General features: G+C 35.6%; 1 protein-coding gene across 1 annotated transcript; it reads right to left on the bottom strand.

Moving 5' to 3' along the window:
• Window positions 1-3,176: 3,176 nt before the first annotated feature.
• On the bottom strand, window positions 3,177-12,918 carry LOC121409333 (histone deacetylase complex subunit SAP30L-like). Its single transcript, XM_041601272.1, has 5 exons — window positions 12,670-12,918; window positions 8,868-9,141; window positions 8,379-8,507; window positions 6,011-6,109; window positions 3,177-4,831 (listed from the first exon to the last, which is right to left on the bottom strand). The coding sequence occupies exons 2-5, from the start codon at window positions 9,138-9,140 to the stop codon at window positions 4,715-4,717; spliced, it is 618 nt and encodes a 205-aa protein (XP_041457206.1). The 5' UTR covers window position 9,141; window positions 12,670-12,918; the 3' UTR covers window positions 3,177-4,714.
• Between the last annotated feature and the right edge of the window lie 2,329 nt (window positions 12,919-15,247).

Raw genomic sequence — 15,247 nt, 5'->3', positions numbered from 1 at the left:
ACGCTGGACAAGATCGGCGTCATCTGGTTATAAATCGGCGCCGGTAAAGAAAAATCGGCGCTGCCTGAGTTCTTAACCGGCGCCGATCAAGGATAATCAGCGCCACCTATATCTAAATCGGGGCTGGTCAAGAATAATCAGCACCACCTGGTTAAAAATCGGCGCCAGTCAAGAATAATCGGCGCCTCCTGGTTCTAGATCGGCGCCAGTCGATTATGGATTGCCGCTGCCTGAATCTTACGTAACGTCGGTAAAAATAATCAGTACTACTTGTTTAAATCGGCGCCGGTCAAGACAAATCGGCGCTGCCTTTGTCTTAACCGGCGCCACCTAAATTTAAATCGGCGCCGGTCAAGAATGATCAGCGTCCCTGATTTCAATAAATAAGCGCCGGTAGAATAATGAAGAAGGGCCTATTGCTAACCAAATCTAGATCGGCGCCGCGGCCAAAAATGATCGTTTTGCCCTCCCCCAATAATTCCGCATGTGCAAAAACAATAAGATGGTAATGTTACACAGAAATCAGCAAACGAGATTGAGCTACACAACTCGTTCTTTATTAAAAATCGTGCTCAAATTATCAGATTGGAACATAAAAATTTTCAGCTCGCGCTTCGCGCTCGCATCATTTCTGTAGCAAAACCCCATACTTTTCATGATTAAATAGGTGAATAGAATGTCCCGTTTTTAGTTCTGAACCTCAAAAGAACTCCCGCTTCGATTTGCAATAATCTTTTGTTGGATATAATCTTGTTCTTTATTAAAACGTACATTAAACTGTAATGTTTTCAGATCGAAATATCAAAATTTTAAGCTCGCGCTTCGCGCTCGCATTTTTTTTTTAGATACCCATCTTAATCATTGGTACCAAGAATGCTTAGAATATCAAGCTTTCTGGTCAGAATATAAGTAAACTTCAGCTCGCCCTCGGCACTCGCATTATCTGTAGTGAGATATGTATCCTCCTCATGAGTTACTACAAACAGTCCTAAACAGGCACCTTTTTCCTGTTTTCAGGTCAGTATACTTTAAAAATTTCAGCTCGCGCTTCGCGCTCGCATTAATTTGTCGGTGAAATATGTGTCTCTATCTCATGAGTCATGTATATGTATATGATATGAGTCATATATATATGTATATATATATATATATACGTATATATATATATATATATATATATATATATATGCATGTGTGTGTGCGCGCGCGCGCGTGTGCGTGTTTTGACAGGGTCAGGCATTACCCCTTTTTCTTTTTCAACATTTTCTTTTATGGCGCCGGTGAAGTGCAAAAATATGTGCGCCGCTCGGCAGTGCGCTCCCCCTTTCGCCAAAAGCTGGATCCGCCTATGCCAACCACTAACACACAGGAATAAAAAGGTCAGACAACACATTATTTTCTTCACTGACACAAATGCAAATTATAATTATCAAATTCTACATTTATATTGTACAAATTGATAAATAACTGTACAGAACCAAAACGTTCTCAAAATTTCACAATACAAGAAATAAAGAAAAAAACAGGCCTCTTGGGGGAAAAGGAAAATAACAATATTGAAAATAAATTCTGATTTGAAATATTGAATTTTCAAAAGATATTGAAAACTGAAATACACAACTATGACAACAAATGGTAATGTTCATCTATGTAATAACTTCATTCAATTATTTTTGAGATGGTATTTCACAATAAAAAACCAAAGATCTAGACAAAAATTGCATTATGTATTTTTAAGAGCATATGACCACTAACATTGTTAACCACTTGCCTATTGTAGTCACCAGGAATTCTCTACAAAGTATTTATTCTTCCTTTTTATTCATTGGATACCAGAGGAAGCATGTCAATGAAGACTAAAAACCTGAAAAGACAATATTCTATTCTCTCTCAAAGTATATGTGGTCTTTATTTGCTGTTTTCACTGTTCATGCTAATAATCAATTCCCTTCGAAGTTTCTCAATAACTACAAAATAAAGGATATAAATGTAATATATTAATCTAGAACACATATCAAAAGATGGCATTTTTCAAATTGTCATGTTAAAAAATGGGTATCACAAAAACCTCCAGAAATGTTGCATATGAAAAAAGTTCACAAGTATCAAATTACTAAATGACTTTTGAAACGAACAAAGAAGCCAAAATGAATGAACAGGGAATCACAATTAGACCAAAATGAATGAACAGGGAATCACAATTAGACCAAAATGAATGAACAGGGAATCACAATTAGACCAAAATGAATGAACAGGGAATCACAATTAGACCAAAATGAATGAACAGGGAATCACAATTAGACCAAAATGAATGAACAGGGAATCGCAATTAGACCAAAATGAATGAACAGGGAATCACAATTAGACCAAAATGAATGAACAGGGAATCACAATTAGACCAAAATGAATGAACAGGGAATCACAATTAGACCAAAATGAATGAACAGGGAATCACAATTAGACCAAAATGAATGAACAGGGAATCACAATTAGACCAAAATGAATGAACAGGGAATCACAATTAGACCAAAATGAATGAACAGGGAATCACAATTAGACCAAAATGAATGAACAGGGAATCACAATTAGACCAAAATGAATGAACAGGGAATCACAATTAGACCAAAATGAATGAACAGGGAATCACAATTAGACCAAAATGAATGAACAGGGAATTACAATTAGACCAAAATGAATGAACAGGGAATCACAATTAGACCAAAATGAGAGTAATATATAAATATTAAAAATTCTCCATAGTCCATACATTCCCTCTTGATTTGATTCTAAATATTCTATAGAGAGTGATTCATGAAGGATCAGTTTTCACTGTTAAGTGTGCCAATCAGATGCAATGAGTTCAGTATCTTATGAATAGCCATTGAAAATCACTGAAATACTATACTTATCTCTGCATAATGGGTAATAATAATAACATGGACATTTGTCATGTTAGGTACCTGTCTTACAAAGAATAGCGATTCATTCGATCAATCGCATCTATGAAAACACCAACATCTAAAATAAATGTTTGTTCAAAACATTTCATAGAAATGATGTATATTCATACATTCACTGTTTTCTTGAAAATTCAGTATACTTCTCCTTATTTTCAAAGGATATTGAGCAAATTTCCTACAGAAATTTTTTTTTGACATTGATGGATTTCCATATACTTGAGATTGCTCGGATCAATCGTAACTCTTTGTAAGACAAGGCCCTGCTATCCATCATGAAAAGATGCTTATGGCTAATTGACACTACATAATACATAATCTGAATAGAAATGCATAAAGCATGGATATAATGATATTGATTGTTGACTAATGTTCCCATGATAGTCGCCATAATTGCCAAGTGAAGTCAATCAAATGCAACAAATCTCTGGTCTAATGTTTTGAAGATCATGAAAACTATTGTCCATATCAAGTGAAGACAGCCTATAATATATTAACTATGAAGTTGATGTGGAAATGTTGTAAAGGAAAACACTCATCAGCATGCATTCAAAAGAGACTAACTTGTTTTTCAAATGTTGCAACATCAATTTCAGGTAGTATGCATTAGGCCTATCCATTCATTATTTTCTCATCATTTGATCTCAGATTAGTAAATGCCTAAAAAAAACCTTTTCATGACTACATTTATTTTTGTTGTTTTTATTCAGAGGCTCGTGGGTTCAAATGGAAATAATTTCTTTCAGCAAGAGATTCATCTCAACTTCCACACTGAAGTGAATGGGTACCCAGACAAGGCTGGGGAAACAATAATGTGTCCCAGAATAGATTTTTAACTTGCTACTATAAATATTGCTTGCAACAATTGGTGAAAAGTTCTTCATGTCTCTTTGAAATTTATCATTCTATTGTAAAGAATGGTTATGGGAATCTTCAAAAGCTGCATGTCAATAAAAAAAAACCCTGATCTTAGAGGGCGCTTGACACTCCAGAAAACAATCAATATTGAGGAACAAAAATTATTGCAAATAAACAATGAGACGCTATTTACAAACAGCTACATAAATAGGAGCAATAACTTTACAATTTGAAAAACATTATTTACAATAAACAAAGAATAGATTGAAATTATCTTTACATGGTAAGTATGACTTGAGAATCGTGCATAAATGATGTTGATAGTCGCTTAGGGGGGTGTCATTGCGGAAACCTGTGCTCAGTTCCCATTCAAGCGTAAGTCCCCAAATCAAACATAAATCCCTTGTTCAATCACATTCATAGTTAATTTGCCTTCAATTGCAACTCAAAATTATGCTTGATTTTGGGTCTTATGCTTGATTTGCAAATAAATGTAAGCTTCTTGCAAAAAACATTGGTCTATTACCAATTGGTCAACCTCCCAGTTGGTCTAATTCTCAGCTTGCCCAACTTTACAACTAGGGCTTATCCTTTTTGTCTATAACCAGTTGCCTAATCATGTCGACTATTGGTTCTAAATTATAAACCAAGTAAGTTAAATGGTATGTTCACATTTCAAATTACGCAAAATATATAATGGTCTATTAACATGACAATTAAATTGAATATCTAGTAGAAAAACTGGTTAAAAAAGTGGATTAGACCAAGTTGATTGAGACCAAACGGGTATGTTTTTATCATTATTAGGATAGATAGATTGGGATAAGACCATTCAACAATTCACCTCAATGTACACTGGTCTAGACAGGATATTCATGTATGTATTGGTTTTACGATTTCTAGCTGTGGTCATGTTTTTGGTCAAAGCGACTCTTATTATTCTTAACCATGTAGATAAAGTAAGTCAGAGCTTCTTTTTCTCTCACTGGAATGGTCCTGAAATGCCTGGCAACCATCTGTAAAATGATTAAAGGGATAAAATAAACAATTATCAATTATGACCGCATATTTTTCTACGATGTCCTATCTTGCTAACATTGATTAATACAGGAAAAATTATCTACAAAAAAACAACCAATGGCATTTCAATGAAAGCGGGACACAGGACAAGTGCTAGCTTTGCGTACCCTCCAACAGTTGAAACTCAGTGCCAGTATGACATAGTTTCACAAACGGAATCCAAAACTGGGAGTAAAAAATCATGCTTTATTAACACCAGAAGTTCTACAAGATTAGACTTTAAAGGATTTGTTTTTCTTGCCTTTTTCTTTTTCTCCTCTTTTTTTGCTATGTTTTTTTTTTTGCTACCATCCTGAAAGTTGATCCCGAGGATACATGCCCACTTCCCCTATCCTGAACTATGTCCCGGGTGGGGGGCACTCAATTGACTCAAATTATTTTTTTATAGGGGTGTGCCTCGTGAAACACTGAAATGGGGGTCTCAGGAACTGACTACAAGGGTGAAATACAGGGTCTTGGGAACTACCTGGCCATGTGAAAAACAGGATCTACGGAACTAAATCAAATCAAACAGGGCAGGGAAAAAGAGGTCATGGGAACAGTACCGTAACGACTGCGATCGCGCGTGCTCTATAGCTGGCTCTGTATTGTAGCTGAGGACTTCTGGCTTGATGGAGCCGTGCGTGTAGCTTGCTCTCAGATCCGGGTATGGTAGATTTTCACAGCTCGCGGTGGACAATTTTGGCAGGGCTTGGGAACGGAGGTGTTTCGTAACAGGGGTCTTAGGAGCTGATTGGGGTGGCTTATGAACGGAACTTTTGTAAAATGTAGATGCTAGAGAAGTGAAATTTAGGTCTGAAAAGGGAGGTCTTCAAAGCGGCACGTCCCCGTACCACCAATATATGTGAGTGCCCCCCCCCCCTCGGACTATGTCACTGCTGACCATGAGAGAAAGATCATATAAATACCTCTCTCAAAGGGGTTTGTAGGATCATTACTATTTCTACAAAGTAACCCCCCCCACAAAAAATCATAACTAAAGTCCTTTTCCATGTGTTAAGAATATCAATTTTTATTAGAAAACTGTTTCTTAAAATGGATTCTACAAGAAAACAGTGCTGCAGCAAGAAATAAACATACCCCACCCATAATTTGTGAAAGTTCTTTGAACTTACATCAGCAAGTTGTGCCTTGTTGAGCCCTGGTTTGGTCTGAATCTTATAATGTCTCTTGTATCTTCTTAAAGTATTCACTTGTAAATGAAACAAATCAACCTGTTGAAGAAGAAAATATTCAGTGACATTCATGACATTTTTTTCAGTAAATGTTACAGGCGTAAAGTATGGTATGGGTTTATAGCTTAAATCTCCCTTGAAGACTCAGATATTTCAAGAGCAATTGGGTTTCATGTTTTAATGAACTATATCAATAGTCTCCAAAGTAATGGAGAGACATTCAGAAACAAAATTTCAACATTCAAACAAAGATATCACCCATATTTAAACATGGTTACAAAGTGACGCAAAAGGGACATGCATTTTTCAGGAGAAAACATATTGCTCAAACTCTGTGAACTTTAAATGGCTATCACAATTTTGAGTTATTGATTGGATTCTATGTTATTATAGCTTTAATATGCTGCATTACATTAAAAAATTGGTGTATTTTTTCATTAATTACAACTTAAAACATAAACCCATACCCGGTTACGGAGTGACATCTGAAATACTCACCCACAGGCAATGTAAAATGAACTTTTATTTTACAAACTTTCTTTTGATTATGATATAAAATGATGACCTTCAGATTATCCAAAAGAAAATTTTACAAGCAATAGTTTTCTGTTAAATTGAAATTAAGGAAAAAACAACATTTTTTTATGGTTTGGATTCTCCTTTAAGGAGATGCGTAAGAAAAGAAATTGTGTCTAATTATGTTCCCCTTCTGTATTTATGAAATCCCATATGAGTTTTGATAGAAAAAATTGATCCAGATTTGAAATAGAGCCAAAATATTTTTTTGGAAAATGTCCACTTTTGCTTGGAAGTGCCCAGTACTTGTGTTCTTGGGGAAATTGCAATTGTAAGTATATCACACTTGTATACAACTAAGGATAAGATATTTTATGAAAGACCATCAAGTCTTTATTGTTGGGATATGTAAAAAAAAATAGAATATAAAAATATAACAAGTGGAATGCCTCTGGCCGTCTCACCTGCATCACGCGGTTCAATATAGCAGCAGTGCTGACTTTGCATACTACTCTGACTCGCACAAGATGTTCAGTGATACATGGTTACTCTTATGTCCTCTTTTTATGAACTAGACCAATAAACTTACAGAGATATGATGGTTATTCAACAAAAAACCCCAACATGGCCAAAGTTCATTGACCTTACATGACCTTTGACCTTGATCATGTGACCTGAAACTCGAACAGGATGTTCAGTGATACTTGATTACTCTTATGTACAAGTTTCATGAATCAGATCCATAAACTTTCAAAGTTATGATGGTAATTCAACAGATACACCCAATTCGGCTAAAGTTCATTGACCTTTGACCTTGGACATGTGACCTGAAACACGCACAGGATGTTCAGTGATACTTGATTACTCTAATGTCCAAGTTTAACGAACTAGACCAATAAACTTTCAAAGTTATGATGGTAATTCAACAGATATCCCCGATTCGGCCAAAGTTCATTGACCCTAAATGACCTTTGACCTTAATCATGAGACCTGAAACTTGCACAAAATGTTCAGTGATGCTTGATTACTATTATGTCCAAGTTTCATGAATCAGATCCATAAACTTTCAAAGCTATGATGGGAATTCAACAGATATCCCCAATTCGGCCAAAGTTCATTGACCCTAAATGACCTTTGACCTTGATCATGTGACCTGAAACTTGCACAAAATGTTCAGTGATGCTTGATTACTATTATGTCCAAGTTTCATGAATCAGATCCATAAACTTTCAAAGTTATGATGGGAATTCAACAGATATCCCCAATTCGTCCAAAGTTCATTGACCCTAAATGACCTTTGACCTTGGTCATGTGACGTGAAACTCATGCAGGATGTTCATTGATACTTGATTAACCTTATGTCCAAGTTTCATGAACTAGGTCCATATATTTTCTAAGTTATGATGACATTTCAAAAACTTAACCTCAGGTTAAGATTGCGATGTTGATTCCTCCAACATGGTCTAAGTTCATTGACCCTAAATGACCTTTGACCTTGGTCATGTGACATGAAACTCTAATAGGATGTTCAGTAATACTTGATTAACCTTATGGCCAAGTTTTATTAACTAGGTCCATATACTTTCTAAGTTATGATGTCATTTCAAAAACTTAACCTCAGGTTAAGATTTGATGTTGACGCCGCCGCCGCCGCCGCCGTCGCCGTCGGAAAAGCGGCGCCTATAGTCTCACTTGCTTCGCAGGTGAGACAAAAATTAAAAAATCCTTATTTCTGAGTAATCATGAGAAATAAATTAGTGAATGATTAAAAAATGATTCACAAGAAAAATACCTCTGGTACATCAAGATCATGATCTGGAGATATTCCACCATCTTCATCACTTCCTTTCTTCCTCTTCTTGGTACTACGAACACTTTGTATCATAGACTTGTGAAAGTCACAGATATAGATATGCCTCACCTGTTTAAAAATACCATGAAGATAGATAATGATTATTCAAAATATAAATCACCAATATCAAAGAAATAGTGTACTTCTATGACTTTCATGATCACCTAATTATGGCAATAACAACTTCATGAAGTTCATACATCTGAAAAAAGATGATTCTGAGAAAAGATACAATCACTGCTCACAAGAGAGAGATTGACACTCACTGACAAGCAAGTAAAAAGATAAAGAACTCTAAAAAAGTTAAAATATAAATTATTTAACAAAATTACATAAATAGAAGATGGTTTCTCACGAAATATATTTCTTTCAATAACATGTTCACCTCTTAATATTGTCATTTGGAAGTTGATGTATGTATATACTCACACTGTGATCAATGGTCAGTTTTAATTTCCTCTGTTGAACTGTCTTAGCAATACGTTTACTATAGCATGCATTCCCTGCCGGCCTTGAACAGCGCTGACCATCGTCCACCAAACAACATATCTGACCATGTCCAGAGTCACGACTGTCATCCTCTGTTGTACTAAAGCCATTCATCTTGCGCTGCGATGATGTTGAAGACGACAATTTTGTCGTCGAAGGATTCATGCTCGATTTCATTGAGCTAGATTTAAATGGGCTGCTTTTCTCTTTCATTCTGGTATGGACAAAAGATTAGAAAAATATTACCAATCCAGGCATTGTTCATGAATATATTTGCCTACATGATACAAAATTAGAATGTCACTGGTCTGTGACTCTTCATTTAATGTTTTATGAGGAAAAAAATACAATAATGAACAATTTCTTAGAAAACATTTTCTTCTTCTTCTTTGGGTATACTGCCCAACGCCCCACAGTAGGAGCCAACCGGGCAGGAAGTGTGCAGGTGTTGATGGCACGGAGATGCTCACCCTTCGGTATCTGATTGGGGGGTTGCAGGTGGACCACTACACCGGGGTTTCCCCCTACTCTTATTCGAATAGTGCAGTGGGTTCTTATCGTGCAAAAGTGGTGACTCTCCTCTACACGGGGCCTCCATTTAACATCCTATCCGAGGGACGGAGTGTTTTCCCTGTAACATAGCCTGCATCTATGGAACAGGGGAGAGACGTTTACACACAACGCACTGGCTTCACTCATCCGCCGAGGGTGGACTCAAACCTACGATCTTTGGTTCGACGGGCAGACACATTACCGACTGAGCCAACTTCGCTCATTTTAAACAGGGAAATTAGATTACCAACTGTCACTTTTCAAATAAACAAAAATTCTAGATTGCTATTTGAGCAAAGAATGGAAAATTCTTTAGAATAAAAGTTGACAATACAGAGATACCATTTACATAAGACTTGCAGAAATATACATGTAATGCATGCCTATGTTTGATAGTACAACACTCAAAGAGTAAAATAATTAAACTAAAGAAATGTAGTTAAGTTTCTCTGATCTCTGTGAATCAATAATGTCACATGGATAAACTCTTAGGGTAACAAATCCGCATTTATCTTTTTATTGGAGTGCATAATAAATTATGAATTAAACAAAATGTGAGATAATTTCCATTTGTGTCACTGCCATGATCTTACTTACTGTAAAGGGGGGGTATCTGGATCAGGGAAGACCCAAAGACACTCAAAATTCTTTTCCAGAGCAAAGCTTTCTTTCTCATATTGAGCAAAATATAAGCAATAGAAAAAAGCGTTGCTTTTTTTTGTAAAACCGGCTCTCCTCTCAAAGAAGGCAGGCTTAGGGCAACTGTATCTTAAAAAAAGGATTATAATGGAAACGTGGTGAGATCATAACAAGTTTTGAAAAAAAAAAAACTTGTACACATGATCCTAATTAAAATACCAGTCGTAAACATAAGATCAACATAATGAATAAATTGAAATAAAATCTTCAATTGGTTAGCAATCAATTTCAAAGTAGAGAAAAAGGAAATTAAGTGCAGCACAAAAAGTATGGATTTACATTTCATTCATTCACATCTGAAAGAATTTACTGAGTTCATATTTTCATTACCTGGAATCATAGAATATTACTTCATAAAAGGAGACCTCAAGGTTTATTCATATCAACATTTTACATTTTCAAACATCAATACAAACAATAATATATGATACAAATTTTTGTAGATAAACATTTAAACAAATATTGTTGTACTGGTATAAAATTATATAGTCTATGTGCAGAACTTTAGTATACATATTACAATTGGTCTAGAAAAGGAGGTATAAGTGACAAGACAATCTTATATGTTTCTTGTTATATTTTCAATTATGGTTATGATTACTTTCATTTCTTATGAAGACTGAAATTAATATTTTAGGAATTAATGGTATACAAATTTGACCCCTACATGAAAACACCTTACATGTAGATCGATCTCGAATTGTATTAAAGATAAATTCCAGTTTTGGTAACGATCTCAAAATGACTTTTTACAGAATCTAATATAATGACCACCCGAGTGTCTGTTTGTATGAATAAAAAATATGTGCCAAAGGATTCTGGGAGAAACTGTGTAATTGCTGAGAAATAAGCAAAATAAGCGCGTATTCGGTCACTTCCGTCGGGTCTTTATTCCAGCAATATTAATACACTGTCCCACGTGTGCCTATCTGTGTTGGTGATCTTCAGTGTGAACATTTTTTCAGCGTAGATTTCAAGATTTCACAAAGTTCAGTTTATGTAACTGTACCAGATCTTCATCCTCGATAACACTGACAATTAAGCCTTGTTTTACAGACTTTCTCATGAAATCAGTGTTTACTGCAACTACTGGAATTTCTCTTTAATATTAAGAATATAATTTTTTTTAAGAGAGAATTTGTTTGAATGACTGGAAATCTGAATATTGTTCATTACCTAGATTTTTTTTTGCATTGTTTAAATAATCTTTGAATTAATTTCTTGCACATATTTTAGTTCCCGTGCAAGTCTGTTGACACTTACATTAAATTAACTTACATTACAGAATTCATACGAATTGCAATTCCAAATTACTTAGAATCTTCATCAAAATTGTAAAAGAAATTTAAATAAAGTCTTGCACTGAATTCAGTAAACCAACAAGTAACAACAAATAAATGTCACCATGGCATGGACTTTAAAGGACAAGTCCACCCCAACAAAAACTTGATTTGAATAAAAAGAGAAAAATTCAACAAGCATATTACACTTAAAATTTCATCAAAATCGGATGTAAAATAAGAAAGTTATGGCATTTTAAAGTTTTGTTTATTTTCAACAAAATATGAACGAGCCAGTTACATCCAAATGAGAGAGTTGATGACATCACTCACTCACTATTTCTTTTGTATTTTATTATATGAAATATGAAATATGAAATATTTTGATTTTCTCGTCATTGTCATGTGAAATAAGGTTTCATTCCTCCCTGAACACGTGGAATTTCATTATTTTAACATTGGGTGATTCAGGCAAGATGGTCCTAATCGTCAAATTCGTAAAAATTGAAATATTGTATAATTCAAACAATAAAAAACAAAAGAAATAGTGAGTGATGTCATCAACTTTCTCATTTGGATGTAACTGGCTCGTTCATATAACTATTTTGTTGAAAATAAGCGAAACTTTGAAATGTCATAACTTTCTTATTTTACATCCGATTTTGATGAAATTTTCAGCATTGCATGTGCTTGACTGTGAAGGCTTGTCTGATTTTTCTGTATTGATACATATCAACATTTTTCTGAGGTGGACTTGACCTTTAAATTTAATATCAACTTGGTCACTGATGTCAGACAGTAGATCTATGGTATCATTTTAAACTTTAAAATGTGTTTATGGAGTGGTCTGTGCGCAAATAATATTCCAAGGCAATTAGATTGAGGAATGAGTATAGGAGCCACCCAAAAGCGACGTCCGCACAACTGATGAGCAATAGCTAGCGATTTCGCTCCTGTGCAATACGAATTGCCATATCACGGGATCGTGATTTAATCATTTGACAAGTGTGCACAAGAATTGCACGCGGCCGGCGTGGGCACCGGCATTTTTGTGTGACACTGCCAGTCGATAAGCAGTCATTTCTAAATCGAATGACTGCTTGAAAATGACAATGTAAAATAAAATAACAATGCAATACACCCGTTCGTATTAATCTATGAAATAAAACATTGAAATGAATTCTTACGTGGATTTTGCCTTTCAAACTTACCGAAATGATCTATGAATTCGATTTCGAAAAAGTGACACCTCCTGAGCTGAGATAAGTATCCTGTCGCTGGTGGTCGCTGATATATACGGTACCGGTACGTCTGCGTACGGTCGATTGCAAACAGAGCTAGAGCAGCGGGAATGCACCTCGACTCCTAGCTCTTATGCTGCTCGTGGCTCTCGCTCTGCCTGAAGTTCCCGCGGCCGGTCAGCCTGGCGTCGTTCATACGCGTATGTTAGCAGGTTTTTAATAGACTTTACGTTTGCAGCATTATTGTTGTCAATTTCTGTCAAGTCGCTATGATTTTATTATGAAAAATAAATCACGTGTGTGCTAACACATATGACATCAATACGTTAGTATTGACAATAAAATTGCATAACGAACATTTGTTCATTTCGAAAATTGTTCAAATTTTATCATTGGTAACATGTCATACTTATGGAAATATTTAGATTTTGCTTTAATAGTACAATACTCTGAATAATTTCTAGAAAAAGGATGCTGCCGTCGATGTACCTACCGTACCCGCGTATGGTGATGATGGAAATGCAAAGGGATGCAAGGGGCCGGCGCTGGGCCGGCGGATCAAGCTTTGGCCAATAATAAATGGAGGGGGAAAAGAAAATTTTCATCCACATCTTCCTATCCCAGATCGACCGCGATTTTAGGGGGGATATTTCTGTATTCAGACCTGAAAAGTGAATAATCAAAGCATTTTAAGTAATCATGTAAAAAAACGGAAAAGTGCAATCGGAGCGCAGAAGGGGACCTCTTTGGAAATTACAGAGACTCATAATAATGCGAGCGCGAAGCGCGAGCTGAATATTTTTATATTCCGACCTGGAAAAAAAAACATTCTAAGCATTTTGTTACCATGAGGTAGTGAAACCAAATGATTGACGCGGGCTGAAAGTTTCAGATTGGGGCCTATTCCGAACTGAAAACTTTATAGTTTTTACTAATGATATTTCTTTTTTTTAATGAGCGCGGAGCGCAAGCCAAAATTTTGGGTGATTTCAACCAAATTTTTTTGGAAAATTCTACACACTTTTTATGAAAATGATTGGTATCTTCTTAAAGGGCAATTCCATCTCAACAAAAAGTTCATAAAAAGAGAAAAATCCAACAAGCATATAGCACTAAAGAATTTCATCAAAATCTGATATAAAATAAGAATGTTATGACCAAGTTTGAATTTAATTTTCGCTTAATTCCCCAAAACATTTATATGCACATCATGGTTAGTATACGAATGAGGGAACTGATTACATCACTCCCGCATCACTCACTCACTATTTCTTTTGTATTTCCTTATTATGAAATATGAAATACTAATTTTCTCCTCGTTTTCATGTGAAAAAAATTATTCCTCCCTTAAAACTCTCACTGTTCTAACATTTCCTGGTTCAGTCAAATCGGTCAGTCAAATTAGAATATGAAATGCTCTCTCTACTGAAGTAAGGTATGCTGCTGTTCTCAATTCTTTACCTTTCCTCCTTACTCTAAAACAATCCCTCTTTGCCACGGATGAGAAAGTGAGATAGATTTGAATATCATTTTTGTTTTGGCTTCTTAGATTAAAAATTATTTCATTATTACATTCCATTCTATTAGATATACTTACATTAATTTACTGTGTTTATCTCCATATTGCCAGACGGTCAGAATATTTTTTTCACCGGTCTGTAGTAGACCACCTTTCTAATTATTACTTTCAATCATTCTCCAGTTATATGTCAAACATCAATCAGGTTATTTATTAGTATTTTACAGAAATTTCGCTAAACATTAAACGAGATTATTTTTATTTGAAATTTGTACGCAGTGCTACATGTGAGGGGTGATATGCTTCCGAGCATGGACTCGTAATAGGTCCATGGATAAAAGAAGCTACTTTATCAGGGCTTGCCGACTGACTGTTAAGGGTGTCTTTTTCAAGATAGGGAACGTTACGTACGTAACGTGATAAGGGTGTCAAAAACACTAAAATAACATAAAAAAGGGTATCTATTTTGCTAGGAAAATTACGTGCTTAGGGTCAAATTTGTGGGGATAATAAAACAAAATTAAAATGTTTTATAAAGGATGTCCTTTTTGCCCCAACACTACGTGTCCGATTTACTAGGCGAGGTGTGGAAGGTGGGGTCGTAAACTAAAATGATGTGTAAGGGTAAAGCCATGGACCTATCACAAACCGACGACCGAAGGACCCTTGACATAACAATATAATATGGCTGTATTGTTTAGGGGTTCATTTCAGAGAATACCTGCCAAAAGTATCGTTTTGTTTAGGGTAGGGTTTTACGCGCCAATACTTGTTAAGGGGTGCATTTTCAATATATGGAAAATACGTATTTAGGATGCTTTTCGAGACCCCATGGTCGCGCATGGTATCCACTCGTGATTGGAAGTGCCCCCCCCCCCCCGGGACTCTGCCGGGGATCGAACCGTACCCACGACCTCCCGTTCATGGGCGAACGCTCTACCACTCGAGTTGGCAAATGGAAAAATTGGGACAATTTGTAAATAAACCGTGGTGGTGGCGAGTAATGAAAAGACCTGCATATTAATATAA

The sequence above is a fragment of the Lytechinus variegatus genome, chromosome 1 (genome assembly GCF_018143015.1).
Source record: "Lytechinus variegatus isolate NC3 chromosome 1, Lvar_3.0, whole genome shotgun sequence".
Taxonomy (NCBI): Eukaryota; Metazoa; Echinodermata; class Echinoidea; order Temnopleuroida; family Toxopneustidae; genus Lytechinus; species Lytechinus variegatus.
This window is presented reverse-complemented; position numbering and strand designations above follow the sequence as displayed.

What these genes read in the sequence shown, in the direction of transcription:
- LOC121409333 (XM_041601272.1), bottom strand. Translation starts at nt 9,140, where the DNA reads ATGAAAGAGAAAAGCAGCCCATTTAAATCTAGCTCAATGAAATCGAGC. An exon ending in ATGATCTTGATGTACCAGAG is followed by an intron (nt 6,110 to 8,378) that starts GTATTTTTCTTG and finishes CTTCTTCAACAG; the next exon opens with GTTGATTTGTTTCATTTACA. An exon ending in ACAAGGCACAACTTGCTGAT is followed by an intron (nt 4,832 to 6,010) that starts GTAAGTTCAAAG and finishes ATCATTTTACAG; the next exon opens with ATGGTTGCCAGGCATTTCAG.